The following is a 26,929-nucleotide window of genomic DNA, read 5'->3' as shown; positions in this document are numbered from 1 at the left end:
ACCACCGTAGGGTGAGGTTCTTCTCGGCAAGACTGCTGCTCTCCCCGTCCTGACTGCTTGTTCCTCTCCTGGTGGCTGCTCCCTCCAGGAGGGGGGTTAGGTGGAGCCTCATTCTCCACAGTGATAAATGGTACTGTGACCTCCAGAGTTCACCAGTCTGCTATAGAGGTGACATCAGGTAGAAGGGAGGCAAGGTTCCCCCACAGCTGTGTTAACCCTCTGGAAAGAAACCCTCAGGTCTGCTGTTGAGTCCCCTCCCCCGCTGCAGGCAGCTGCTAGAGGCCAAGGTCAGAGAGTGGGTTAGGAGGCCGGAGAGGTCCAGCTTGCCTATTCCACGGCTGCACCAACTGCCCAGCAGAGGAGCCTTGAGGATGTGCGCATGCAGTGATTCTCTTGCCTAGGTGTTTGTTTTAATCCCATTTATATATATATATATATTTTGTCTCATTCGCTGTCCAGGCTGACCTGGAACTCACTATGTAGTCTCAGGGTGGCCTTGAACTCACGGTGATCCTCCTCCCTCTGCCTCCCAAGTGCTGGCATTAAAGGCGTGCGCCACCACACCCGTAATAATCCCTTATAATTTTAAAGCTTCTTACAAACTAAGTCTGCTGTCCCACAGATACACCTTTGCCCACACTCTCCACTTCTGGAGAGCTGTACCACGTGCATGGTGACTGTCTGTGGAGAGCTGTGTGCCGCGTGCATGGTGACCGTCTGTGGAGGGCTGTGTGTCCCGTACATGGTGACCGTCTGTGGAGGGCTGTGTGCCCCGTGCATGGTGACCGTCTCTGGAGCGCTGTGTGCCCCATGCATGGTGACCGTCTGTGGAGCGCTGTGTGCCCCGTGCATGGTGACCTTCTGTGGAGCGCTGTGTGCCCCGTGCATGGTGACCTTCTGTGTCGCCTCTACCATAGGCTGGGCAAGGTGCTATTGGGACACATGAGACCCCCTTTTCTGTTCAAATCCGCTGTGGGGCTGTACTAAAAGAAAGGAGTTCAACTTGAGCAGCATGTACGTACATCCTACAGCACCCCCTCCCTGCTTTGAGGCTGTTACCCTTGCTTTCTGCTTGAAAAGGTGTTGTAAGGGCTGGGGAGATGGCTTGCCGGTTAAAGCACTTGCCTGCAAAGCCAAAGGACCTAGGTTCCATTCCCCAGGACCCACGTAAGCCAGATGCACAAGGTGGCACATACATCTGGAATTTGTTTGCACTGGCTGGAATGGCTTGCCCATTCTCTGTCAAATAAATAAATAAATATTTTAAATAAAAACAAAAGTGTTGTAAGGTCATTCTGTTCAGTTTTTAAATTTTTATTTTATACAAGGTTAAACTTTAGGTTTCCTCTCTCCCTACACCCCCACTTCCCTTTCCCAGTGGGCCCTCCTCCATGGGGCTGTTGGTATTCACCGTGGGGTCATGAAGGCCTCATAGTATGTGGGGTAGTGTGCATAGAACATTCCTACTCACTCTTACAGTCTTTCTGCCCCTGCTTCTGCAATGTTCTCTGAGCCATGGTGGACCTGTGAGCAGTCTGGTATAGTGTTGAGGAGATAAAATGACACACCTTACTTCAAAATGTATACGGAAGATCAATAAAAACGAATGGCATCTTTGTTCCTCCCTCACCCCACTTAAAAAAAAATTGTTCATTTTTATTTATTTATTTGAGAGTGACAGACAGAGAGAGAAAGAGGCAGATAGAGAGAGAGAAAGGGCACGCCAGGGCCTCCAGGCACTGCAAACAAACTCCGGACCCGTGTGCCCCCTTGTGCATCTGGTTAACGTGGGTCCTGGGGAACTGAGCCTCGAACCAGGGTCCTTAGTCTTCACAGGCAAGTGCTTCACCACTAAGCCATCTCTCCAGCCCCCTCACCTCACTTTTAACTGCCATTGTGGATAATGAATGGCAAGGCCTTCTGCAGTGATGAGGGACGCTCAGAGGCCATCGGTGCCTTTGCTTTCATGTATCTTTGGAAGGAAGCGTTGGCAACTGGTGAGTATAAACTTGAGTGTGTTAGGAGAAACCTCATGTCCCCGTCCCAGGGGCTTCGGAGCCCAGATGTCTGCCTTCCCCTCTGCCTTCCCTGGGTCCTGGCACAGAAACTTCGTCTCATAGAAGGCAGCGTGTCCAGTTAGGGGAGCCTGTGACACAGCTCTTCATATCATAGAGAGGGCTCTCAAAGCATCTCATCCAGACTTCGGGACAACCTTGGGAAGTTCACAGCCAAGCGAGAAGCTTTGGTGAGCAGGGCACAGTGAGAGCTGATAACAGTTCCTGGAGCTCCCTGTCTCCGGAAGGACTGGGCGTGGCGTGTGTGTGCAGCGGGGCCTGTGCAGCTGGGAGGCGCCGCCTCGTTGCACGCCGCGAGTCATAAGTGGCTGGGTGCCGAGTCACTTGGGTTGCTGCTATAGGGAGAAGCCGCGGCAGGATCCTCCCAGGTTATCCTGTCTGGGTAACTGGGTTAAGCTGGGTCTGAGCTCACTGACTGGCCAATTCCTATCCCTGCCACCCCCACAGGGGAATAAGGGAAGAAAATAAACGCTGAAGCAAGGGCTTGCAGGTGGCAGTTCGTTGTGGCAACAGGGTGCACCTCCTGTTTCCCCTGGCTGGTATTTCAGAAAGGCCAGAGCTACCTGAAACAGTCAGCAGGTTCTTTACAGGAGCTCTGATGCTCAAGCTCGAGACAGCTCTGAAAAAAAAACCATTCATTTGTAAAGTTGAACATTGCGTTTTTCATTTTTAGAGATCTCTCAGAAAATGCAGCAGATATACCAACAATTGACTTCCTTGAGATTACCATTGCTAACCCTTTGGCATTCTCTTCTCTCTCTCTCTCTCTCTCTCTCTCTCTCTCTCTCTGTCTCTCTCTCATTTTCCCTCCTCTCTCTCTCTCTCTCTCTCTCTTTCTCTCTCTCCCTCCGCTTCCCTTCCCTCTCCCTGCTCTTCAACAAGGCCTCATAGAGCCCAGGTTGGCCTCCACCTTGCTGTGTAGGGTTAAGGATGACCTTGGACTTCTGATCATCCTGTCTTTTCCCACTCCCTTCCCCACCCAGAGTGCCGAATTACAGGCTCCATCCATCATGTCTGGTTTGTGTGGTTATGGGGATCGAACCCAGGGCTTTGTGTGCGCTAGGCAAGAATTCTGCCATCTGACTTATGTCTCCAGCCCCTTTTCTCTGTTTTGTGGATCTTAAAATCACCTGCCATTTGCTGCTTAGGAATTGGACTGATTATTCTAAATATCACTCAGTGAACATCTATGTAGGTAAGCCTTGGTCTGGATCTCGAAGCATTCCTTTGGATTAGCGCCAGTGAGGGGCGGTACCCGCTCTCAGTGCTTGTGAGCTTCACCAGTGAGCGTGCAAGCCTCCCAGTGACACCCTGCCAATAGAGGGTGCGTCTCTCCATAAGCTGAGTCCTTCCTCATTTGGTACCAGGGCAAGCACTACTACCTTGCTTCAGTTCTACTCTTTTATCATACGAAGTAAAATGTCCTTTCATTCTCTTACTGTACATTTGAATTTTTGGTTCTTTTAATCGGCAGTGCCTGGCCCACAACACTGGCGGGACTGTGTTATGGAGTAAAAGCTTCGTTACATACTGCAAGTGGTTAAATATATCTGTAGTGAGCTATCTAATGGACAAAACAAAACAAAATAGACCTAAAATGAACCCAACATGGTTCAGGGAAATGTGTGGAAGAGAGGTCAGAAGAATGTCAGAGCCACACGCTGGGTCATGACCCAAGAGACATTTCCTCTTACCCATAACTGAGGGCTAACCCCACAATGCAGGACCCATATACCTCAGCAAGGAGGGCCAAGGGGAGGGGCGCCGGCAGGGAAGAGGCTCACAATGGTACCAACTTGACTGTATTCACTGACTACAAAACTAATTAATAAAAAATAAGTAAATAGAAAACCCAGAGCTGTATCTCAGCCTGGTGGAACAGGCCTGTAATTCTGGTTACTTGAGAGACTGAGGCAGGAGGATTATGAGTTCAAAGCCAAACTGGGCAGCCGAGTGATGGTCTCAAAACAGAACGTAGAAGGAATGCTGGGGATTTAGTTCATTGGAAGCATGTTTGTCTGGCATGCAGGAAGCCTTAGATTGATTAATCTCTAATAACACATACGCGATAAATAAATAAGATACACAGTTGTGATTTCATATTTAAGGAACATAGTAGCACTTGTGAAGATAAGAGAGACATCTGAACTTCTGGAAATTTGATACTTGACATTTGCCCCCACTTATCCCTGAAGAAAATATGCCTGTAAAGCAGCGTGGGTCTTTCACAAAGGAATCATGTTTGTGAAGCGAAGCAGAGCTCAGTAAGGCAATGCTAGCATCGTGGAGCGCCCTGGTTCCTGACCTCTGACAGCACGCATCCATTGTGACGGTTCGTGTTCATTCTGCATATGTTATTTCTGTTTCTTGGCATTTTTTGACTATTTACCGAATTCATCTCCTTGGTGTGTAATTGTGGATGCCCATTTTCCTTGCTATATGATACTCCTCTGTGTGACTCTCACGCCAGACTCAGAATTCGTTCTGTTGCTGCTCATGGCATTTGTTGGTTTCTATTTCCAGTTAGTGACGAAGAATGCTGTTGTGCATGTTCTCATAGGTGGCTTTCCTGGGCCACACCTTCCTTTGTTCTCTCCACCTAAGTTTTTGAGCAGAGCAAAGTACAGCTTAGACTTACAATGAATGGTGTTTTTGTTTTCTTTCCTTGGCATTATTTACAATGGATGAGAGTAATGAAGTTCTCTTATTAGCAAGGTGCCGGTTTGGTTTCTGATTTAAATTGTAGATAATGTCTGTTGGCTTCAGCTGAGCTCATTTCTTGGTGAAGAATAACTGTTTATACGTCATTATTTTCATCATTAGTTTCTCCTGATCCCTCTTCCTCCCCCAAGTACACTGAGGCCTAAGTTGTTTTAGGAGGAAGAGGTTAGTGAACTTACTGGCCTTACAAACAAACTTCTTAGGTTCCTAGTTTAATGAAAGTCACATTTTAGGGGTAAAAACTTGGATTTAGGCCGGGCGTGGTGGCTCACGCCTTTAATCCCAGCACTCAGGAGGCAGAGGTAGAAGGATCGTCATGAGTTTAAGGCCAGCCTGAGATGACATAGTGAATTCCAGGTCAGCCTAAGCAAGAGTGAGACCCTACCTTGAAAAAAAAATTGGATTTAGGCCACGTGCATGCATGAGTAGAAACTGAGAGATTTTCCAAAGCCGGGCTGTGCTGCTGTGTGGATCGTTTGGCAGAATTAAATAAAAGGCAGTTAAAAAAATTTATAGCTGCTGTTTACCAGGCCTGTGTCTCATTCCCTCCCAAGCCTGCCTCTGGATTCTTGGATTGCCATGAGTTTTGAAGTTCCGGCACATTTACTCATCAGCCTGTGGCAAATGTAGTCCCCACTAGAGTTAAGACGAAAGGCTGATAGTTAGAGCGCGAGCGAGAAAGCCCTCCATGCGCTACATTAAAATGCTCTCCCTTTTGTGGAAATTGCCAGGGTTACCTTTCTTGCTCTTCCTCGTGCCTTCCTCCTGTTTGTATGAACGATGTGTTTATGCGTCTCTCTAAAAGTTACCAAATATCCAGGTGCATCCAAATTGACAAGTTGAGGAGGGCCAAATGTTAGCTGGTGCATTTCCAATTTTATGAGTATCTCTTCAAACTATGAATCATGCATGTAAGTCCAAAGAATAATTTCCATAGCAACTCCCATGACTATTGAGAAGCTAAAAAAAAAAAAAAAAGATACTGGGAGAGAGGAGGTCTGTAGTATAGCACTTGTCCATTTTTCTTGTCCCTTTTCTGTTTCTTTTCATTCTCATTGTTTTGATGGACTTTAACATTGTATCTGCCTCTTAAAGCACAGTAGCCTTAAGTTGGAATAGCAATCGAAAGTTCTGGGAGGAGAAACTGGCAACAGTTAGACAAGGTCACACAAAGCGGAAGCCATTGCTGCCGGCGTGGCTCAGGCCCAGAGTGCTCGCCTCGCGGCCCAAGTCTCTGGCTGTCCTCATCACTGCAAAGCAGAACCAGACCAGACCCAACCCTGGACTCATGCTCCCAGGGAGTCTTCTGTCCTCTCTTCTCATTTGTTGCCCTCCCATTTGGAGTTTTTCATTTTGGTGTCTTATTTCTCAGAGTCTGTCTGTCAACTGAGGACAGTCCAGCGTCCTTTCCTTGTGGCCCAAACCCACAGTTGTCAGGGTCCCCAAGGACAGTCCAGCATCCAGGCCGAGCCCCTCTCTCCACAGAGCTTAGGTGCTACCTGTGAAGATTTGCAGCTGAGTAGAAACTTGATTTCCTGGGGCAGGTCATGGATAAGGGCCAGGAACGCTCAAAGTCTGGGCCACAATGTGGTCCTGAATGTGGCTCCTCCCTCTCCGAGCCCTGACGCTTGCGAAGCAACTTGGAGTTGATCTTGGGCAGCAAGGAAGGGATGCTGGACTGTCCTGGTGAACCTTGACAACTGCAGGCTTGGGCCACATGTTGATCTTGATCCCAGGATGCTCATGAAATGAGAAATGACTTTTAAGTGTGGAGTGTGGAGACCACCAGCGTCCGTTAGCCATTGCTTCAGGCTTAGCTACTCCATGAAAAGTTTGCTTTACACTTGAGGTTAATACCAAGTGTATGTAATTTTTGGATTCTCCCAACATCTAGGTGGTAGTGTTCTGGATTTTCTTCTGCTATTTGAACTCTCTTTGAAAGACTAGGTTTCACTTTCTTTGCTGGAATTTTCTATAATATTAGTATGCTCAGCTCACAGAGTCAATAATGCTCATATGTAAGGGGCTTTTTAGGCTCTTCTGTAAACAACAAAACAAGACAAAAAAGTGGGTCCCAAAAGGGTATCACTAGCAACTAGCTCTGAGACAGCACGTGCAAGCGGCGATGAGTCTCCCAAGGCAGCGGCATTCTACTGTGATTTGAACACCGTAAACTGTCCATTTGTGTCTTCATGACCTGAGCGGTAAAATCAAGCTAATCCAGGACTTCTGTTTTCTAATTTTTTAAGTTTCCATGTGGAGAATTGGCTCCACACTTGAGTTTTAGGAATATGTATTTCTGAGGAAGAAAATTTTAAAAGTAATTTTGTCAGAATCCTGCCAGCCCACGTGGAAACTCTAATTCATTTACTTATTATTTTAACTCTCGGTACCTTCAAATAGAAACAGTTCACAGGGGCGAAGGAGGTGTTTTATCAATTGTCTTCCATGGTTCTTATGGTAGGGGTACTGGGAAGCCAAGGATTTTCAACAGATTTAGGGAGTGCAATGTGACTTAAACATCTCATCCTGTCATCCTTTCATTTCTTCTTTCTCCTGCAACCATAAGAATATTCCGAGACTGTTGCCCAAAAGTAAAACTTCTATTTAGATGACTGAAATGGGTGGGACTAAACAAGCTTTCAAAATAAACTTATTTGCATAGGGTCAGGGTAGATCCATGATGTCTTAATGCCCATGTTTCTGCATGTCAGTTAAATTAGAACTTACAGTTTTGCAAACACTGTTCCTCTATCCATTCTTTCCTAGTTGACAGTAAGTTTTAGGTCTATCCAGATAGGGCCCTTTAAAGGATTAAAGAATTTCACAAAAATCTGGAAGTGAGTATTTTGAAGCCATTTAAATTTAACTGATAGGAAAAGACAGGAAAGGCAAAAACGACTGGAGCAGAGTTGGGGGAGACTAAGGCATCTGCCAGTGTAGGACAGGCAAGCAAGAACCCCGGGACCAGGGGAAAGACCGTGGCCCAAGCACAGGCTGCACAGTGTCCAGGAAAGCCCTTGGGTCACGGTCTGTGGGTGCACAGGGGACTGATGCATCGAGGAGAGAGGTGGTGCCGCGACTGGACACGGTGCCACGGTCGCTGCATTCCGCTTAGAGTAAACATACAGAGACCAACCGGGAAAGGCTCATCAGACACAGGTCGTCACCACACACAGGCGAGTGGTTGATGAACGTCTCTGTTTCCCGTTCCTTGACAGCCTTGGGAGGGCGGGCCACCGTGCACTGTGCAGCCAAGGAAGGGCAGGTAGAAAGACATAGACGGCTGCCGTGGTCTTCTCCGTTACTTATGACACCCGAACAGGGAGGCTGTGGCTTGACTATCACTGAACATGGTCGCCATGGCCAAGAATGAGTGTTTGGGTAGGAAATGTGTAATTTGTGAATGTAGCTGTTACTTGACCAGCAAATGCAGCTTTGTGGCGTAAGCGAGGGCAGTGATGCTCAGACAGGCCTTCCTCAATGCTCCCTGAGGTGGGGGGACCAGGGAGGACAGCTGCTGTGGACCCCAGGGGACGCAGCTTCCCTCTGCTGGATGGCTTCAAGAAAGGTGCTGTCATTCATCAGGAGGGGCTGTGACTTGCTGTCCTGGTGTTTGTACTGCACATCACACAGAAGATTAGGGGTGCCCAGGAGAATTTACAACATTATCAGGCACGGTAACACTGTGAGGATTATGTATTTTAGTCTTTGGCAACTTCTTTTGAGCACTTTAGTAGAATTAGAGCAGATGTGAGATTAGGGTGGAAGCATTCTTATTTAACTTGGCGGCAATGTATATGAAATCTATCTATTAATTATTTCCCTAAACTTAAAACTCTTCTTCCAAGAAATGCAAGTTTCTATTTGTAGCAACAAAGCGTGAACTAAAGGTTAAAGACACGTGAAAAACAAAGCCCATAGATCTTCTCAACTTAAACCAAAGCTGCAGTATGTTGGAGCGTTAGAGAAATTACAATACTGTACTGTTCAGTTGAAAGTTTCCAGGGCTAGCATGAGGATTAAATTGGCATATTCATTGAGAATTTGATCTTGAGACTCCGAAATCGAGTTGACCAAGCCTCCTCTAAGAAGGTCCTTTTAGTCTACCCCCGCACATTAAATACTGAACAAGACCAGGCTTAGTCTCTTTTTTCCATCTCTTCTCCGACAGTGACCTTACTGCCTTTCTGTGGCCTCTAACCTTCTATGTCTGCACACATCGATCATGTGGGCCTGGGGGCTGCAGCCCTTCTGGTTTCACTCCTTGTAGAAGGTGAAGTTTCACACCTTTAATCCCAGTACTTGGGTGACAGAGGTAGGAGGATCGCCATGAGTTCAAGGCCACGCGGAGACTACTTAGTGAATTCCAGGTCAGCCTGGGTTAGAACGAGACTCTACCTCAAAACAAACAAACAAACAAATAAAACAAGAAGAAGAAGAAGAAGGTGAGGTTTTATGATTCTGGGGTTTCACTGAGTCCTTGGCGTGGACGTGTTGGTAGGAGCTGCAGAGAAGCGCTTGCTGGGCCAGATGGTCGTGAGGGACTCAGGCCTTGCCTGGAAGGCTGCCTGGCTTGTGCGTCTGACTGGGATCAGAAAGCCTCGGACTTTCATCTCATGTGCCTCCCATCCCCTGCTAATGAAGGTCACTGCCAGGCTCGCTCATATAATTGCCATTTGATTTAATCCTTGGTGTCATCACTGTGACTGGGGAAGCCTACATCTGAGTGGTGCTTTCGTCTGTAAGGTGGCATAACATTATCACACACCTCAAATTTTATTTTCCAGTTTGGAAACAATATTGTGAAGTACTTTAGAAGTAATAGCTGCTTTATTTTTTACAACGTCTATTCGTTTACTTTCTTGTATGCAGAGAGAGGAGGGGGATGAGCACACCAGGCCGCCTGCCACTGCCCCAAACTCCACTTTGTGCATCTGGCTTTATGTGGGTGCTGGAGATTTGAACCTGGCTTATCAGGCTTTGCAACCACAGAGCTCTCTCTCTACCTGCTTTATTTATTTATTTTTGAGTTTGTATTTCCCACATAGGTTTCATAGGTTTATGAATTTTAACATGTCTTGAGATAAATATGTAGAGAACAGCATACTTTTTCTGCAAAAGGCCAGCGCAGTGGCTTAGATCATAAATGGAACCTGAAGGCTTGGGCCCCAGGGTGATGGTGTTGGGAGATGGTGGTACGTTGAAGGAGTGAAACATACTGGGAAGTCTTTGGGTCCGTCCATCCCAATGAGGATGGTGGAATTCCAGTTCTACCTTTATCCTTCTTTGCTTCCTGGCTAAAGAGTAAGTAGTTTTGTTCTACGTGATCCTGGCATGATGTGTTGTTTTGCTATAAACACAAATGAATAAGATCAACTTTTCACAGTCTAGGACCTGAAACTCCTGTCCCCCTTGGGAGGCGGAGCAGCCGTTTGCAGTCTAGGACCTGAAACTCCTGTCCCCCTTGGGAGTCGGAGCATCTGTTCACAGTCTAGGGCCTGAAACTCCTGTCCCCCTTGGGAGTCGGAGCAGCCGTTCTCAGTCTAGGACCTCTTAAACTTGGTCACAGTAATCCTGTTCTTATGAGTCAGATGTTTCAGGTATTTCATTACAGTCACAGAAAGCCAAATACCACATCCAGCTCGGGTCTGCATAGGCCGTTGGTCTTTCTCCCACTGCTTGCTGTTTCAGTTGTGGGCCGGGGAGGTATTGCCGTGGGTATAGAGCTCACTGTGCAAGTGTGCAGACCTGAGTTTGGACCCCAGAACCCACATAAAGCCTGATGCTACAGGACAAGCATCTGGAATCCCAGCAAGAAGAGAGGAGGAGACAGGAGAAATTCCCAGAACCTGAAGGCCAGCTAGCCTTCTTATACAGCAGTGAGCTATGAAAGACCCCCAACTCAAGGGGGAAGTCTAGGACTGACATCCAAAGTTGTCCTCTGACCTCCACATACATGCATACACATTCACATGAACCTACACACCAGAAAAAGCAACAGTTGACAGTCTGCAAATGAATACACATGACCATTATGCTCCATTAAGATGTTGTGAACACTTAAATGTGAATTAACCTTAGTTTTATACTTTATGAAGTATTTTATTTATCAGCCATTAAAAATGTAAAATTTATTAGCAAATCAACAGCAGGCAGTTTTTGTAGGTCTTTAGCCACTGTGTTCTGAGAATTTGCTTGGTTATTTTTAGTAATATTGGTTGTGGAGAAATACAAAATGGATTTCTCAGGAAAATTTAAATGTATCAAGAGTAATCCAAGTAGAGAAGAGATTGATGTTTTCAACAGGATTGGGAAGAATTAGGCACAATGGCCATTGCTCATTTTTGAGCCTGACCCAAGCTAAGGTCATAGACGTGAGTAGGTTGGATCTTTTCATTGGTCGTGAAACAAGAAGGTGTGTCTCTCCCTCGTGCCCGGGTGCTCCTTGGTCTGACCCTCACTGGCAAAGCGGGAGAAGATGGACAGGCTGGCTTGGTGGCAGCAGTGGGGTGTCAGTAGCTGAGAGAAGCTTGTGTCACCCGCCTCTTTGACAGTGAAGCCATCAGGCCTGGAGATCCATCGCTACCGCATGTGCCCTGGGCCAGGCCACTTCCATTTTGGCCCCTTGCTTTCTGTTGCTACCTCAGGAGATGGCCTGCCATCCACAAACAATGCGGTTGGTAAAGGCTCCTTTCATCTGCCATCACAGTTTACACTCAGAAAATTTTCTGAAGTGAGAGCGGCCTTTTCTAAAGGAGGCAGCAGGTAGTCTGTTTTCAGGTAGTCTGGGTCATGTACCAGTGGAGGGCTAGAGCCACGGAGCCAGGTTTTCTAATTCTTTTTATTATGCCATGTTGCTCTGGCCTTCTACATGGCAGTTGATGTCATTAATACTCAGGCACTTAAACTTACTGCCACAGTTTCAGCCCTTGGCAGTGAGTTTTAAGTGGAAGCTCGTGTTATGAGAACTTTTCTTTCAAAATGCTGCTGCACGTGCCTCCCGTAAAAGCCTGCGTGAGATGAATTTATTTTGGTAAGTGGCCCTTATATGTTTATTGTTTATTTATTTTGATCCCTTTGCTTCAACTCCGTTGCCTAAATGAAGCACTGCTGTACTTTATTGGACATGCCGTCATGAAAGGAAATTGAAAAGACGCTTGTTAGGTTTGTTACTGCATGGATGGAAATGGACGCGGCACTTTCAGGGACAGCTTCCATCCTAATAGCGCATTTTTAAGACCTCGTCTGGTCTTTTAAGAAATTCAAAAAAACCTTTTTAAATTGTCTTGAATTGGGCTGGAGAGATGGCTTAGCTATTAAGTGCTTGCCTGTGAAGCCTAAGGACCACGGTTCGAGGCTCGATTCCCCAGGACCCATGTTAGCCTCGTTAGCATCTGCACAAGGGGGCGCATGCGTCTGGAGTTTGTTTGCAGTGGCTGGAAGCCCTGGTGTGCCCATTCTCTCTCTCTCTGCCTCTTTCTCTCCCTGTTTCTTGCTCTCAAATCAATAAATAAAAATACCTCTCCCCCCAAAATAAATTGTCCTGAATGGATGATCATGGTTCACCAGGGAGGTGACTGGCTTGGCAGCGGGAGGGGGGCCGGCTGTGGTGTCCTAGGCTCTTCCAGCCTGTGGGGAGGATCCTGTTCTCGGGCCGCATGAAGGACTTTCATTTGTTGGCAAATAATCCAGGCAAAGCTTTCCCAGCCGCTCATCTTCCCTTTCCCGGTAAGGCCTCTGCTTCTTCAACGACCAGACATATGCTCCTCTCAGAAAACCGCGTTAGCTTAGCTGGTAGAACGCAGACCGAACACTCAAACCCCTTCTTGCCTGCAAGCTGGCATAGCGTCTCCCAGAAGACCATGCTTCCTGTTCCTTGGCAGAAATGTCATTCACAACCTGGAAACACTGCAGAAGCGTGACAGGTGGCAGTAGCGAAAGGCATGGGGAGTGCCCAAGGGAAGTATGAGGTGAGGGAATAATTCAGCTTGAGTGTGGAGTATTGTTTGTACCACAACTTGCTAAACCCATCCAAGACCCAAACTTGGCAATGGCAACCCCAGCAGAAAAAGAAGACTTCCAGAGAAATGTCTGCACCATGTGTCATGACTATTTTCCAAATCTGTTCCTTTGGTTAAAGTCTGAAATGCCCTTTCCTGTTAGCCTACCAGGAGGGGTAGATTGACTTTAATAATCTTCACATACAGACAGATCAGCAAGCAAATCAGTGTGCTAATTATATAGTTACAAAAGTGGAAACATGTCTGGGAAATGAGAATCCAAGCCACATCTAGATTCCATCGCAACCAGAATGGTTGTCTTAACAAAATTAATAAACGCGAGAGGAAGGACGTTTTACACATTGCTTGGGAGTGTAAGCTTGTCTAGCCACTACAGAGTGAGTATGGTGGTTCCTCAACAAATTAAAACTAGAACTACTGTATGAGCCAGCTATCCGTGCCGGAGGCTGCAGCATGTACACTAGACATCCCTGCACATCGATGGCTATTACAGCGCTATCCACCGTGGCCGCGGTATTGAGTCAGCCCCAGTGGCCATCAATGATGTGGCTCATCAAGAAAACGTGCTGTATACACACAATAGGGTTTTTTTTTCCAGCTCTGAAGAGTGACATTATGTCAGCTATAGGGAAACAGATGGAACTGGAAGTGATCATATTAAGAAAAACAAAACAGACTCAGAAAGACAAATGTCACATTTTTTTCTTTCTTGTATGAAATAGATAACATATAGTAAATGGCAGTAGAATGGAGACTATTTCAGAGAAGAGATGAGTTTTCAGGGAAGAGAGAGGACAAGAGAAGGTAATGGGGGCGGGGCAGGGATAAAGAGACAACCCCCCCCCCCACACACACCTGAGATATAATTGTCCAAGAAAATGCAAGTAAAAAGTCACAGTTCGGACTGGAATCTGGAGTCTGCTTACCCATTCGCTGTACTGCTGTGTCTCTAGATTTTCAGAGTTTCTGTATATCAGACACAAACCGTGCACGGACTGCCGCGGTGAACGGCTACTTGTAACGCTGAAGAAAGCCAAGGCTAGCTGATCACTTACCTGAAGAGTAATGTCTTAGTCTGTGTTTGGTTGCTATAACAGAAATCCCGAGACTGAGTAATTTGTAAAGCACAGAGGTTTATTTGGATCAGAGTTTTGGAGACAGGAAGCCCAAAACTTGTCTTTTACCAAATCATCCCTGAGACTACATCACTACATGGGCGTTACAGAGTGAGGCATAACTAGGTAGTCAGAGACAACTTGCTTTTTATGACCCAGCTGCTCTCACAAGAACCCATTCATCACTGGCACAGCTCTCAAAAATCGTTCCCTTCCCAAATGCTGGGGGTCTGCACCACGGCTTTGAGAGCCCGGTTTCCACGTTATGAATTACTGGGGTATGTTCACACCACAGTCAGTGTCTCTAAGGAGGTGCTCAGAACTCGTTACGTCTTAGAACTTTTATCTGACTAGCTGGAGTCATGCACACTGAGAAGAGTGGGTGGGGCTAGGCAGCAGCGCTGGATGCTGGTCTCGAACTCCCTCCGTGCTCAGTAAATGCGGTGGCTTTGAAGGCAGAGACCAGTGTTGGTAATGTATTTACATTTTATTCATGTCAGGGGTGGCTTGGTAAAAGACAAGTTAACTTTCTGCCAGAAGAAACAATACCACATTCTTTTTTTGGGGGGGGGGTATTTGGAAAGCATCTGTATAGATATGAAATAATCAAACTGATCATATAATTTTAAATAGCTAATTTATTGAAATCTCCACAAAACCTTATGACGGTGACAGCTGTTATCTTTGGGTAATTATGTCCCCGATTTTGTATCTGTACTATTAGGGTTGTTAACCTCTTGATGGCACTGGGTTGTCTTGCAAGGTGCTTGCAACCATATCACAGTAAATAAAATTTTACATAGGAGCATTTCTCATTTCTGACTTCAATGAGGAAAGCACTTCATTTAATGTCATAGAAGTCCATCGTGTCATAAGGCAGTTAACATGTATTTTAACTTATTTCCCTTTTTATAAATAACACTGCTGTGAACATCCTTAAGTGCATTGTCTTTGGCATTTTTTTCCCCTTCAGATTCCTCCTAGAAGCGTAGTCACATGACATGCCTTGCCAGCTCTGGAAATACTTTTACTTGTCTGTAATGGTGTGTGAAAGTTGTCACTTCCTCATACGCTTCCCCAACACTTAATACCTTGGCTTTTCAATCTTACTGTTAATGTTTCTAACTGTTTCTGGGTGCAAGATTTCTGATTCAAGGGTGTATGTTCCTTGAGTGAGGGCTGGCAAACTGCACTTGACCTCCTGCTGGACCAAGCCCAGCCTGCTACCCATTATAGTTGCAGTTAAAAAGCGGGTGACTTATGGATACCTACTGGTTATTGATGTGCATTCGTGTTATCATGTATACCTACTGGTTATTGATGTGTATTCGTGTTATTATGCATACCTGCTGGTTATTGATGTGTATTCGTGTTATCATGTATACCTACTGGTTATTGATGTGTATTCGTGTTATCATGTATACCTACTGGTTATTGATGTGTATTCGTCTAGTCTCTCCTTGCCGTGCCTTATTGCAGTAGAAATATTTACTCTGTGCCATTAAAAATGCATGTTATTGTGTATATTTAAGATATGCAACATGACGCTAAGTTGTTTCTGCGGTGAGAACAAGTGTAAGCTACTGTTTTGCCCGAATCCCAGCGCGTTATGGCGTCGCAGCCTGCGGGCTGCTGGCAGAGCGGGGCGTCCGGTCTCCCCACTGGCTTACTCACCCAGCTTACCGGCCTCTGTCTGCTACTGCTGTCATCAGCCGGTGAGCTAAGGGTGGTTCTTACGCTTTTAAATGTGGCATGTGAAAGTGATATGACGGTCTAAGTTCATTGCCCATGAAATTCAGTGCCGCACAGCCATGCTTATTGACTTGGCCCTGTCTGTGGTTACTCCCCACACCAGCAGAGCTGAGTGGCGGTGAGGTGGCAGACCTGGGCGTGGGACCCAAGTTGAAGTCAGGTTTTGCATGCACACCAGCTGTGTGATCTGGGTACTGACTTGCCTTTCGGGTGCTGTCGTTTTCTCATCTGCTTAATGAGGACAGTGACATGACTTGCCTGTAAAAAGCCACATCGAAGACTGATAAGAAGATAGGTGAGCACTTCCTACCTCCATGAGGAAAATGTCAGTTGTCATTCGCTGGCATGTTGCTATTAGATTTCACTTGGTACGGTAGGTTTTTGTAAGTGACTGATGGGAACAATGAGTGGGCTAACATTATTTGTCTTTTAGAAGGGTGGATGAATTATGTGAGTTTTGTTTGTTTCCCCAATTACTCTTACTGCTCATTATTTTAAAATAATACATTCCTGGGCTGGAGAGATGGCTTAGTGGTTAATTGCTTGCCTGTGAAGCCTAAAGAGACTGGTTCGAGGCTGGATTCCCCAGGACCCACGTTAGCGAGATGCACAAGGGGGCGCACGCGTCTGGAGTTCGTTTGCAGTGGCTGGAGGCCCTGGTGGGTCCATTCTCTCTATCTGCCTCTTTCTGTCTCTTGTCTGTCACTTTCAAATAAATAAAAGTACCCCTCAATTTTTTTAAATAATACATTCCCATTAGGTTCAACATATTCAGTTCTTCTGGAAGTTTCTAGAACTCTGGGACAAAACTATGAAGAATGTCTGACTTGAGTTCCAGTGCCCTGCCCAGCTGTCCTGGGTTTTGCGTAGGGCAGGGCGGCTTCTGGGGTGGTTCCAGCGTCACGTCTTGACCATGAACCAGCTGCGCCTAGAGAGCGGTTAGGTGTCATTGCCTCTCTCTCTCTTTTTCTTAGCCAATGGGGAGTTGGTTTTAGGTTGTGACTTCTGTGGCTGATCAATGGCTGGCTACCCAGGTGAAACCACACAACCAGAATGGGATTTCTGCATTTGCATTGGCCAACACTTATTTCATGGCTGAAGTCACGGAGGGAGCTGTAGCTAAAGGGGGTTTCTGCCACAGAAATCTGAGCCGGGCTACCTGGCCCCACCCCAGAGGCCTAGGTGAGGCTGGCTCACAGTCCCACAGGGTGCCCTCATGACCCCTAGTTTATGGGGATACTCTGATGGTATTTATAGTATCCTGGATTCTCTGGGAGGATATGTTTTCTGCATCGTGGTCTACATCAATTTATTGAAAATATAATACCGCCACATGCGTAAGCTTTTTCATTACATGTCTGTCTGAAGACAAGAACATGCAGCATAAACGTGCCAGATGAAACAGATTAAGCTTGTGTTCATCTCTTCACATAAAACATGGCTGAAAGGTACAGAAATGGGACTCTTGCTGGAGCACCTCAGGGGAGCGCGCAGCAGGAGGGGCCGTGGCCCACGCCGAGCCTGCCCACTGCCGGGGGCGGGGATTGGAGAGGAGCCTTCCTCGCAGATGATGTAGCCAGACAGCGGCAGGCTGGGCCCCTGGCCGGAGAGCAGGCATCTCACTGCTTCGGTTAGACCGTTACCTGTGCAACTCATCGTGGAATCCCAGCTCTGCTGCGCAGTAAGAAAGAGACCCTGCAGTTCTCTGCTTTGAAAGACAATGTCTCAAAGAAATCCCTAACACCTGTATGTTCAGGAGACCATTCCTCACAGATGGACATAAGTGCACTCACTATAAGCGACAGAACATTTTTTTTTTTTTTTTGACTCTCCAGGGCATTTATTTTACTGCTTTTGATGTCACTCATCAACTCACACCATGAAAGCAGTAGCTAACAGCAGAAGGGCCTCTGTGATGTTCTAGAATTCTGAATTCAAGGAAGGGTCTTTCGTGAAAATCAGGACGATCTCTCCTTTCCCAAGGGGAGCCGAGGGGCACTTGAGGGCATGGTCTTCCTTTCCCGGGGACCTGGAGGCCATGGCCTGAGCTGCCTTTCCAAAACTTTTGAGAGTTGCTTAGTACCGTGCGATTTGCACCTGGACCTAAATGCGTATTGAAGGGTGCTACTGGCTAGGTTACAGGGCTCCTGCCCTCAACCTTCAGGCACATGCCCCAGAGGGCGAGGCTAGAGTTCTTCCCCTGGAGAGCTCCACAGCGTGGGGAGAGGAAGGAAGTTTGCTGGCAGCAGGGCTTGCTGCTTGGTGAGACCTCATTGTCATCCTCACCTGTCCCGAAACCGCTCCAGGGTTTGCGCTTTTTCTTCATCTCTGCTCTTCTTGTCTTGCCCTCCCGGCTCACCTCCTCCTATTCCAAAGACGTGCTTCAACGGTGGACGGAGCCGTGAGCTAAGCAGATGGAGACTGGGGTGAGAGTTCGTCCCTGGGCTGAGCATGAACCTCCTTGTTAGTGGTCAGTGGCTCCAGTGCAGGGTCAGCACGGCACGGGTCGGTGCCGGCTGTGTTTTGTTCTTCGGCAAAGTGCACATTAGAAATGCTCAAGCAACAGAGGTACTCCTATCTCTCTCGTGGAAGACGTTTTCTTCTTCCTCTCCATTTGCTTTGGGACCTCTTGGTTGATAGAATGGGGAAGCGGGGGGAGCTCTACCCTATCACTTTGGATAGGGCAGTTGTCACTTGGATTTCTCCAAAACTTCCCATCCTTCTGCTGCAGTCCTGTCCAGCTGCAGGCCTGGCACTGTGGCTTAAGGGCTGCAGACAAAGCAGGTGCTCCTCTTGATCCTGCCGGGCCCTCGCTCAGCCATCCGTCATTGTCAGTGGGAGATGTATGTGTAGCCGCACAAGGGCAGTGTCTGACCCCGAGAGGACAGGCAGTGTGCTTCGAGGAGGCATTGTTTGCTCGGCCGCTTTGGAAGCAGAGCTCTAGGTATTCCAGAGAGCAGCTCTGGCTCAGGCATGACTGCTGTCTAGGTGGAAAGAGCGGCTTTTCTGTTATTAAAAATTACAGGAAATGTATTCCCCCTACCTAGCACAAGCCTGCTCTTCTTATGAATACACGCAACCTCCTCTCCTTTTCATTTCTGACATCTCTTTGGTCGAGGCCATAGGGAGGATTCTGAAAAGGGGAGGCGAGGACTTGGGTTCCACTGGCTTTTATTCAAAGAGCATCAAAATGTAAATAAGCAAAGAAATAAAAGCCGATAAGATATAACAAATGCATAATAGGAAAAAAATGAAATCAGGCTCTTTCTGAGCACAGAGAGGCAGTTGCTTATGAAGGAAGGAGCAGAGTGCTGTGTCCCATGTAGAGGAGGGCAGGCCCAGCAAGCTCCTGGCCCGAGCCGCTTGCTCTCACCGGGAGTGAGAGGACTGTGCTCCTGGCGAGGGCCGGACAGGTCCAGTGTCTCACCATAAATTTGTCATTTGAGCCTGGCTTAGCAGTTTCCAGGAATGGATTTATATTGTAGAAGATCTTCACGAGAGAGTGTCTGAGCTCTGTGCTTTGCCCCTTCATTTTCCGAGGGTAGCAGTTGTGGGGCGGGGTGTATTTTCAGGTAGTGTTTTGGGAACCTACCAGGAAGTGGCCCTGTCATGTGGGACGCTTTGGTCCCTCCCTTGGGGACATAGGGCTTCCATCTGGAAACTGTGTCTCAACACCATGCTGGGGCAGAGTGGCTCTGAGGATCAGATGAAGTGGCATGAAATGATAGCAGCGAGGGTTGGGCTCTCCAGGAGGAGAGGTGACTGCTGGCCAGGCATTGCCGCTAGTCACTTCCACACTCACTGCGCTGTGTTTGCGCTCATTCACAGATAACTGTATCATTCAGTGTCAGAAGTACCAGGCTTCAGAAACCCAGACCCTGAACACGGGAATACTCTTTGCTGGTTAAAATCCCATTTGGCCAGGGATCTGAGCATCCTGTCTTTCCCTCCTTCCCCTTAGTGTCTTGCTGTCCGCCCCCCCCCCCCCCCCCCCCCCCCCCCCCGCCTGCCCTTCTCTTTGGCAACCTGAGGCCACTTTCTGGGAAAGCCTGATATTCTGACTTGAGTTTTGTAATTTAATGATGGAGAGTTTCCTTAGTAAACCAAATTTAGAGTCCTAGAATGCTTATCTTATATCCAGACCTTGAACATAAAAGGCATTTTATACCCACAATTGTTCATTTAATGAGCAATTGCGGAGTGCAGCCCGGTTAAGGGATTGAGCTATATGCACTATTATTGCAAGAAGTATTCCGAAATACCAGAAATAGGACGTAAGCTCTGATCAGGGAGACTGCGAGCACAATTACCTTCTTTTCAAATCCTTCTGTGACACCGCAGGAGGAAAAAGGACTTTGAAACTTGAAAGGAAAGAGCTTGCTTTCAACCTCAAAAGCTAGGAGGAAAGGGCTCTGAAATTTGCTCAGAATTCCCAATTCACCATTAGCCTGTTTCTTCCTTTAGCCTCAAGGCATTCTCCGCTTTTTGAAAAGATGTTAAGAAATTCAGTCACAATAGAGAGCCTAGTTTTGAACATGTTTCACTCGGTCCATTGAGGTCTGGGCTCCAGCCTTTGTGTGGGGTGAATTGAGCTGAGCGGCTAGCTGGTTGGAGAGAGGTGAATGAGGAGTCGCTGTGCACTCGTGAATTCTGGCAAAGAAAAAAAAAAAAGCTCAGCCCTTCCTTTATTTTATAATATGCATTCCTGTACAGCCCTGCCAGTGGTGAAATGTGGAGCCCAGCCTGTCCCTAAGTCAATACGGAGTACTTAGTTTATAGTATCTCTTGTTAAGTTTGTCTTGTAATTGAAGCTGTGTTGACCTTGCTTGGGGACCATTTGTAAAACCGTTTATTTAGCATAAACTGAAATAATAAACCCTCCTTCTCTGAGGCCGATTGTGATAGGGTGACATTAGTTTGATTTAATGATTACCCGCCTGACCCTTCTGCTGGAGAGAGCGGCTTGAATGGGGAGTTCACTTCGAAGCACTGGCAAGGAATACTAATGAGCTTGTTAAATTTAGCATGGCTCCAACCTCTTTTAATTCCTCTAATGGGAGCTGCCCTGGCTGCAGGAGGAAGAGGGGAGAGGAGAGATACTGAGAATGCTCTAGAGGGTGGGCGCTGCCACAGACAGCTCACCCAGAGAAGCTCGCCGAAGTAGCTAGCCAGAGCTCGCCTTGTAAGTATTACCCGCATTCTTAGCCTCCCTCCCGCCCTCTCCCTTAGGTAACAGGAGCTTTCCCACTTAGTGATGCCTGGCAGAATTTGCTTTTACATGGAAAGAACTGTTTGAGACTTTTCTCTCACATGCTAGGCAAGAAAAAACAAAACAAAACAAAAAAGTCCCCCCAAACCCAGCAACTTGCCCCCCAGTGTTCCCGGGCTTTGGGAGCGCGTGTTCAAGTCCTGCTTCACGCAGCAGAGCTTCCTGGTGACCTTGGTGATAAAAGTCCCAGCCTGCCACCGTCTGTAGGGAGGCCACTTCTGTTCTCCTGGAGTTTCTGGCACCAAAAGTCTCTGACTCCATGTTGGTTGTTTTTGGAGGATTTTGGCAAATCTGGGACAGATTCGAAGACTTTGGGTAGCTTTGTGTTTGGGGGCAGGAATTGGTTCATGGCCACTTGAGCACAGATAGACAGAAAGAAGGAGGCTCAAAGTGGGATTAGGATGAAGTATTTAAGGTAATTTTTTTCCTGAAAGTTTTGAGTGAATTGCAGCTTGAGCTTGCAGCTGTTAGCATCCAGAAGGAAGCTGGAACAATTGCCCTGTGTCTGGCTGTTAAAGTCCATTGGCAGATGCTCTGGAAGCAGTGGGCTGTTTGCTTACATTTTTGCAGCAGACTTCTGCTTGTTGCCATGGTGGACAGTATGTTTCTGTCAATAATTTGGCCTGGCGTAGCCTGTCTGCACTGACTCTCAGACTTCATTGAACAGCTCTGCTCAACTCAACAAGATTAGACAGCTTTCGTCTTTTGGCTTGCTGAAGTGCTTGCTAAAATTATAAGAGCAGGCAGGAATATCGCTTGGAGAGTTACTCTTTCACTGCGCACACAGGGCTTTCCGGCCCTCGCTGTTTGTGGGGGGAGCGTGTCAAGTTTTCATCTGCGATCCGCCTCAGCAGCAGCTCCACGCGCAGTGAACCCCGGGAAACGGGCGTCTGCTGGCAGCTTGGGGAGGTGGGCTGTTGCGTAGAAATGATGGAGCACAAACTGCTGTAAAAGTGAAGTCTCCTGATGAAATTCTCTACATTAAAAACATTCTTGCCTGCATTTAACTTTATGAAGGAAATGCCTTCTTTTTTTTCTGTATTAACTATTTGAACTATGGTCATTTCTTTTTATAACTTTAATATTCGCACGTTGGGATAGCTCTTATTAAGAAAACCATTAAGCTAACAGGCACCCTCACAAGCTAACAGGCACCCTCATTTATGTGTTCCCCTCCTCCCTGCTTCTTTCTCCCGGGAAGCTGGGGGGGGGGAGCTTTTGATCACACCACACCAGCTCCTCACTTCTTGGTGACTTGTGCTCATATGCTCATCCTAGGGAGACAACCTATCACAGAGATGTATTTTTAGGGGAGAAAAGTTAATTTCTCCTAGGCATATGAAGGCAAGGAAGTCTGTTGAACCTGATGAGCAGAGCTTGGCTTTTCATTTTTCTAGAGAATGCTGTTTACATGCCACAGCCCCCCTGTGGGTGGGTTTACTGGACTCCAAATGAAGGTCCCACTTTAGAGAATTCCTGCCTCACCACTCTAAGTTAACTTCAGCTTCAAATTTGAAATAAGGGTTTTATACAGAGTACAAATGAGTGGAAAATATGACTTGGGCCATTTGCAGATTGTAGGAATTTTTATAAAACTGACGTAGTTTTAGTGTTTTTGACACCCATTTACTTTTATATAGTTCTGACCTACAGCCACCTTGCTGCTAATGAAACAGAAGTGCAGTTTAGCGCCTGCAACTATCAGAAGACAGAATAAAAATGAAGGCATTTAGCTACTTACTTGTGCTACTTTGTTTTAAAATCACCAGCAGTCTGATTTGAATTACTTTTGGAAAGATCAATATAAAAATCTGGAATTGTGCCAGTTTTAGTGTTTTTTAGTTACTTGATTGATTAAAATTGTAATTTACCCCTTAATTATGAAGTTTGGGGTTAGGATCTGCACAAAACAATACTAAAATAATATTTCACAGTTACCTTGTGGAGTCAGCAGTTCACTGGGCAGACCCACACTTACTCCTCTCCTGCTTTGCTTGCCAAGTCCTCAGTGGGCTAAAGCAATTCATGCATTCAAGTTTTATATCTAAGCAGAAAGCCTAAAGTTACACTCGCAGTGGGTAAAGTCCTTAGTCAACACAAAATAGTTGTTATGTTGGTTTATACTAATATACAGCGTGTATATAGCTCTACTTTCTTCAGACTTTGAACAAAGACCTAGAAAAGTATCAAAGCTTAGTTTTTCTGGTTTGGGTTCACTTAGGTAATAATATCTACGTTATGTATTAATTGGAAAAGAAGTTTGTATATTGGAGTAAGATGATATTCAAAATCTACAGTTTCAATGTTTTCTAGTATAGGGACTATGAATTTTTGTCTTGTTTTGATTTGGGGGTTATTTTTGAGGCAGGATATCGCTCTAGCCCAAGGTGACTGACCTGGAACTCACTGTGTAGCCCAGGCTGGCCTCAAATGCATTGTGATCCTCCTACCTCAGTCTCCCAAGTGCTGGGACTATAGATAGGAACCACCACAGCCTGATGCTTTAAAGTTTTTTAATAAGATGCTGAAGTGGAACCCAGGCAGCTTGATTTCCATCAACATTTATCTTCCAGAGCAACATCTGTTGGTTAAACACAGAACTAGCTTGAGGTTCATGTGCATGTGATTCTAAGAGGTCCACTTATTGTGTCGGATAGCCAGTTTGATTTGATTTGATGCTTTGGTTTGTGTATCTTTTACTAGTGAAAAGCCATCCAATCATATTTGCAGAGGGGTATGGCGGGCGGATGGAAAATACCAAAGGGAGCGCATGTGTTCGGGTCCTGGAATTTCCAGATCTGTGGGTTGATTTCAAGTCGCTGTTTCTGAGGTGTTTGCAGAGACGCGGCCTCCGTCGGAGCCCAGACAGAGCCACGTCACCGCCACATCTCCTTGCGCACGCAGCCGTCGTGCTTCTGGACTTCCAGGCTCAGCTTTCCTCCTGGTTTCCAGCTTGTACGAGCTGACACAAGAGGTGTAGTCCTAAGAGTCTCTTCGGTTTTCATGATTGTCACATTTGCCCCTGTCAGGAATGAGGTTTTCAGTTTAGTTTCTGGGCCCATGAAATCTTTGGGTGGGCTACAACGCCGACTTAGCAACACAGAACCACAGACTCTTGGCTGGCTGATAGGTCTGCCGTGCCATGAAGCTACCCAGAGGCCAACCGGGCAGCTGGGCTTCCCAGGACCCTGGAGGTCATTTCCTCTGATAGACAGAGGGAAGCTGGACATTCACAGTGTGAGACATGTTGGGTCTTGGCACTTCCACGAGGGAAACCTCAGGTGCAGATTGGGCCCTGAGCTGAGGTGATAGTTGGCACCTCAGTTTAATGGGCTCACTTCCTGCTTCATCTTCCCAAGAGCAGTTTGGACTGTCATTCATAGGCAGTTTTGTTTTGCAAATAGCTATCCCACCACCAGTGTGTAACTTACAAAGTAGCCATGAAGGAAAAAGAGAAGGAGAGATAGGGAGGAAGGATGAATTGACTTTATTATTATTATTATTATTATTACTTCTTAAAGTAGCTTCTAAAGTCTTTTATTCCTTCTTTCTTTAGAGGATGAAAGTCCTAGCCAGGTCTATCACCGTGAGAGACGAAACGCAATCACCACGCAGCCTCAGAGCGGGCAGGGGCTTAACAAGATCAGTGAGGAGCCCTCCACGTCCAGCGATGAGAGGGCCTCGCTGATCAAGAAGGAGATCCATGGGTCCCTACCACACCTGGCGGAACCCTCAGTCCCTTACCGCGGCACCGTGTTCGCTATGGACCCCAGAAATGGCTACATGGAGCCTCACTACCGTAAGTGCTTCCTGCTTGGTGCTTGTTAGAGAACCTGTGAGGGTGGCTGTGTGTGCGTGTGTGTCTGTGTTTAAATTATTGGCCTTGCATGTTATAATATCGTTTATTTTTTTCCATCATACTTCTAGTTCCTATTTATTGGTCTTAGGGAGTGACATTTTCTTACATGCTTAAGACATTTTGGGCACTTTGGGGATGGCCTTCAGGAAGGTCTTGTGGTGAATCCACATGGACTTTTGCTGCATGCAAGGAGACTCTGTTGGAGAAAAGTTGGTTGAAGGTGAGGAACTACTAAAGCTGGTTGCATTAGAAGCTTTTAATGGGGAGCTGTTCTTATTTTTAATGACTTCGTGATTAAAGATTTTGGCTATTCTTATGCTGATAGTTTGCAAACAAACTTGTTTTAACAATTCGGTACAAAACTTGTTACTCTGGAAGGCTTTCCAGAGCTCTGCTGTCCCCTCTCCCCACTCTACCAAAGAAGGCTTAGGAAGTTGAGTAGAACTGTGAGCAACATGTCTACGATAGCTGTTTTTGGAGGCAGAATATAAAGAAAAAATATAGACAAGCTGAGTTCGCTTTGGGTCTGTTTCTAGTTAGAGAATACAATTTGGCTGTGGAGTAATGAAGTTCATGTCGAGGTGCCAGAGAGTGCGGCTCCTGATTACAGATTTATCACCTGCCGGGGTCCGCACTTGCCATGTAGCCCTCCACCTCCACTCCAGATGATCCACTGAGCTCCCGAGCAGGGTGCTGGTTTATGTTTCCCTTTAACCACATCATTCAGAAATTGTAGTGTTTTAAGGCAAAAGGTCATTAGCCAGATGACTGATTAGTAAGGACAGCTGATTAGTGCGTGTTTTTTTTTTTTCTCTCTCTCTCAAGAAAGTGCCCGGGATAAAAGCTAATTTCATCCCTTCATTAGTTGGCTCACAGCAAAGGGGACGCTAACTCACCAGATCAAAGGGCTTCGCAGCAACCTTAAGTCCCAGTAACTGCTTCCCTCACTAGAATATATATTGTTGGAAAAGATGGGAGGTGCACTCTTTTTAAGATGGAAAGGATTTTTAAAGAAGTGGTCAGAAGCATGGAAGAACGGTTGTTAAGGTTCTTGTAAGCTTTCTTACAAGGTGCTGCCTCTCTCTCGAGAAAGCGCTAATCTGTCCTCACGCAGTCCCGGAAGGGAAGACAGAGGCAGACTGGACAGATGCCTCTCCGGCTCCTTCTAAGGATTATTTCATTTCATTTTGTTGGTTTTTTTTTTTTTATTTTTAGGAATGAAGATTTAAATGTAACTCTTTTAAGGATTTTTCTCTGAGCACATTCTGAAGTATTCGCCATAGTATTCTCACTTGGAATATTCTCTTTTCAATGTCTCCAGTGGATACATCAGGATTTCTGTATTTTTCCCACCTGTATATCTATGCAGACCTACTTTTTGAGAAAGCCAAGCCTAAGTGCTCATGCGCTCCTTGCCGCGTTTTGTCCTTATGTGCGAGCGCAGGCCTTTCCCATGACACAGTGGCGTTTGTTTTGTTTTCCAGATGCCCGCTCATTAGTGAGGCGTTCCGTTAGTCAGGATGGCGACGCTCCTTGTAGCTGACGGCAGCGGACAGGGAGCCGTTGGTGCTCATGGTGCCATTCGGGGTCCCGCTTCTGCCTTTGTTTCACAGTTGTCCTCCTATTCAGTCGTCTCCCCTTTGTTTGCAGGCTGGGTCTTTTCCCACCTGGGACCCCCTCTCTCTCCTGGTGGCTTGTGTGTGACCCATCTCCAGGCTCTGCAACGCGTCACGCTAACACTGCAATGCCGAGGGCAGACTGGGATAGGTCACTTAACTCCCCCTCTGTTTCAAGACCACAGCCCCTTAGGTTGGCTGTCCCCATTTCCCCACTGCGCTCCTCAGAGCGTTAAAATTACATGACAACCTACGAGCTAGATGAGCCACGGTAGCCTAATGGGCAGTGCCGCTGTGATGCCCCATTGCGTGTTCTTGAGGCCTCAGTCGTGTGGAAAGGGAATCACGGGGTGCATGGCGCAAGCGCGGAACCCTGCAACACGCGCACGTTTGCCAGGACTCGGGGGCTCAGTTGCTGCCTTTGAGGTTAGAAGCTGTGTGCCTGTGACTGGTCCTCGATGCTCAGATAAGGGTAACAGATCCGACTGCCAGGGTCTT

General features: G+C 46.7%; 1 protein-coding gene across 3 annotated transcripts in view; it reads left to right on the top strand.

The window, feature by feature from the left end:
• The window catches only part of Gli3 (GLI family zinc finger 3), a 316,254-nt gene that overhangs the window by 71,631 nt on the left and 217,694 nt on the right, over positions 1-26,929 (top strand). For 2 of the 3 annotated variants that reach the window (XM_004668858.2, XM_045135527.1), the window contains exon 3: positions 24,513-24,755. In XM_004668858.2, the coding sequence (XP_004668915.2) occupies positions 24,513-24,755 (243 nt within the window). Of the gene's footprint in view, positions 1-20,849; positions 20,870-24,512; positions 24,756-26,929 lie in introns of those variants that run through there. The other variant, XM_045135528.1, reaches the window with a different exon arrangement.

Source organism: Jaculus jaculus, chromosome 16, assembly GCF_020740685.1.
Source record: "Jaculus jaculus isolate mJacJac1 chromosome 16, mJacJac1.mat.Y.cur, whole genome shotgun sequence".
Lineage (NCBI taxonomy): Eukaryota > Metazoa > Chordata > Mammalia > Rodentia > Dipodidae > Jaculus > Jaculus jaculus.
Note: the sequence above shows the minus strand (reverse complement) of the source record. Positions and strands in the feature narration are given on the sequence as shown.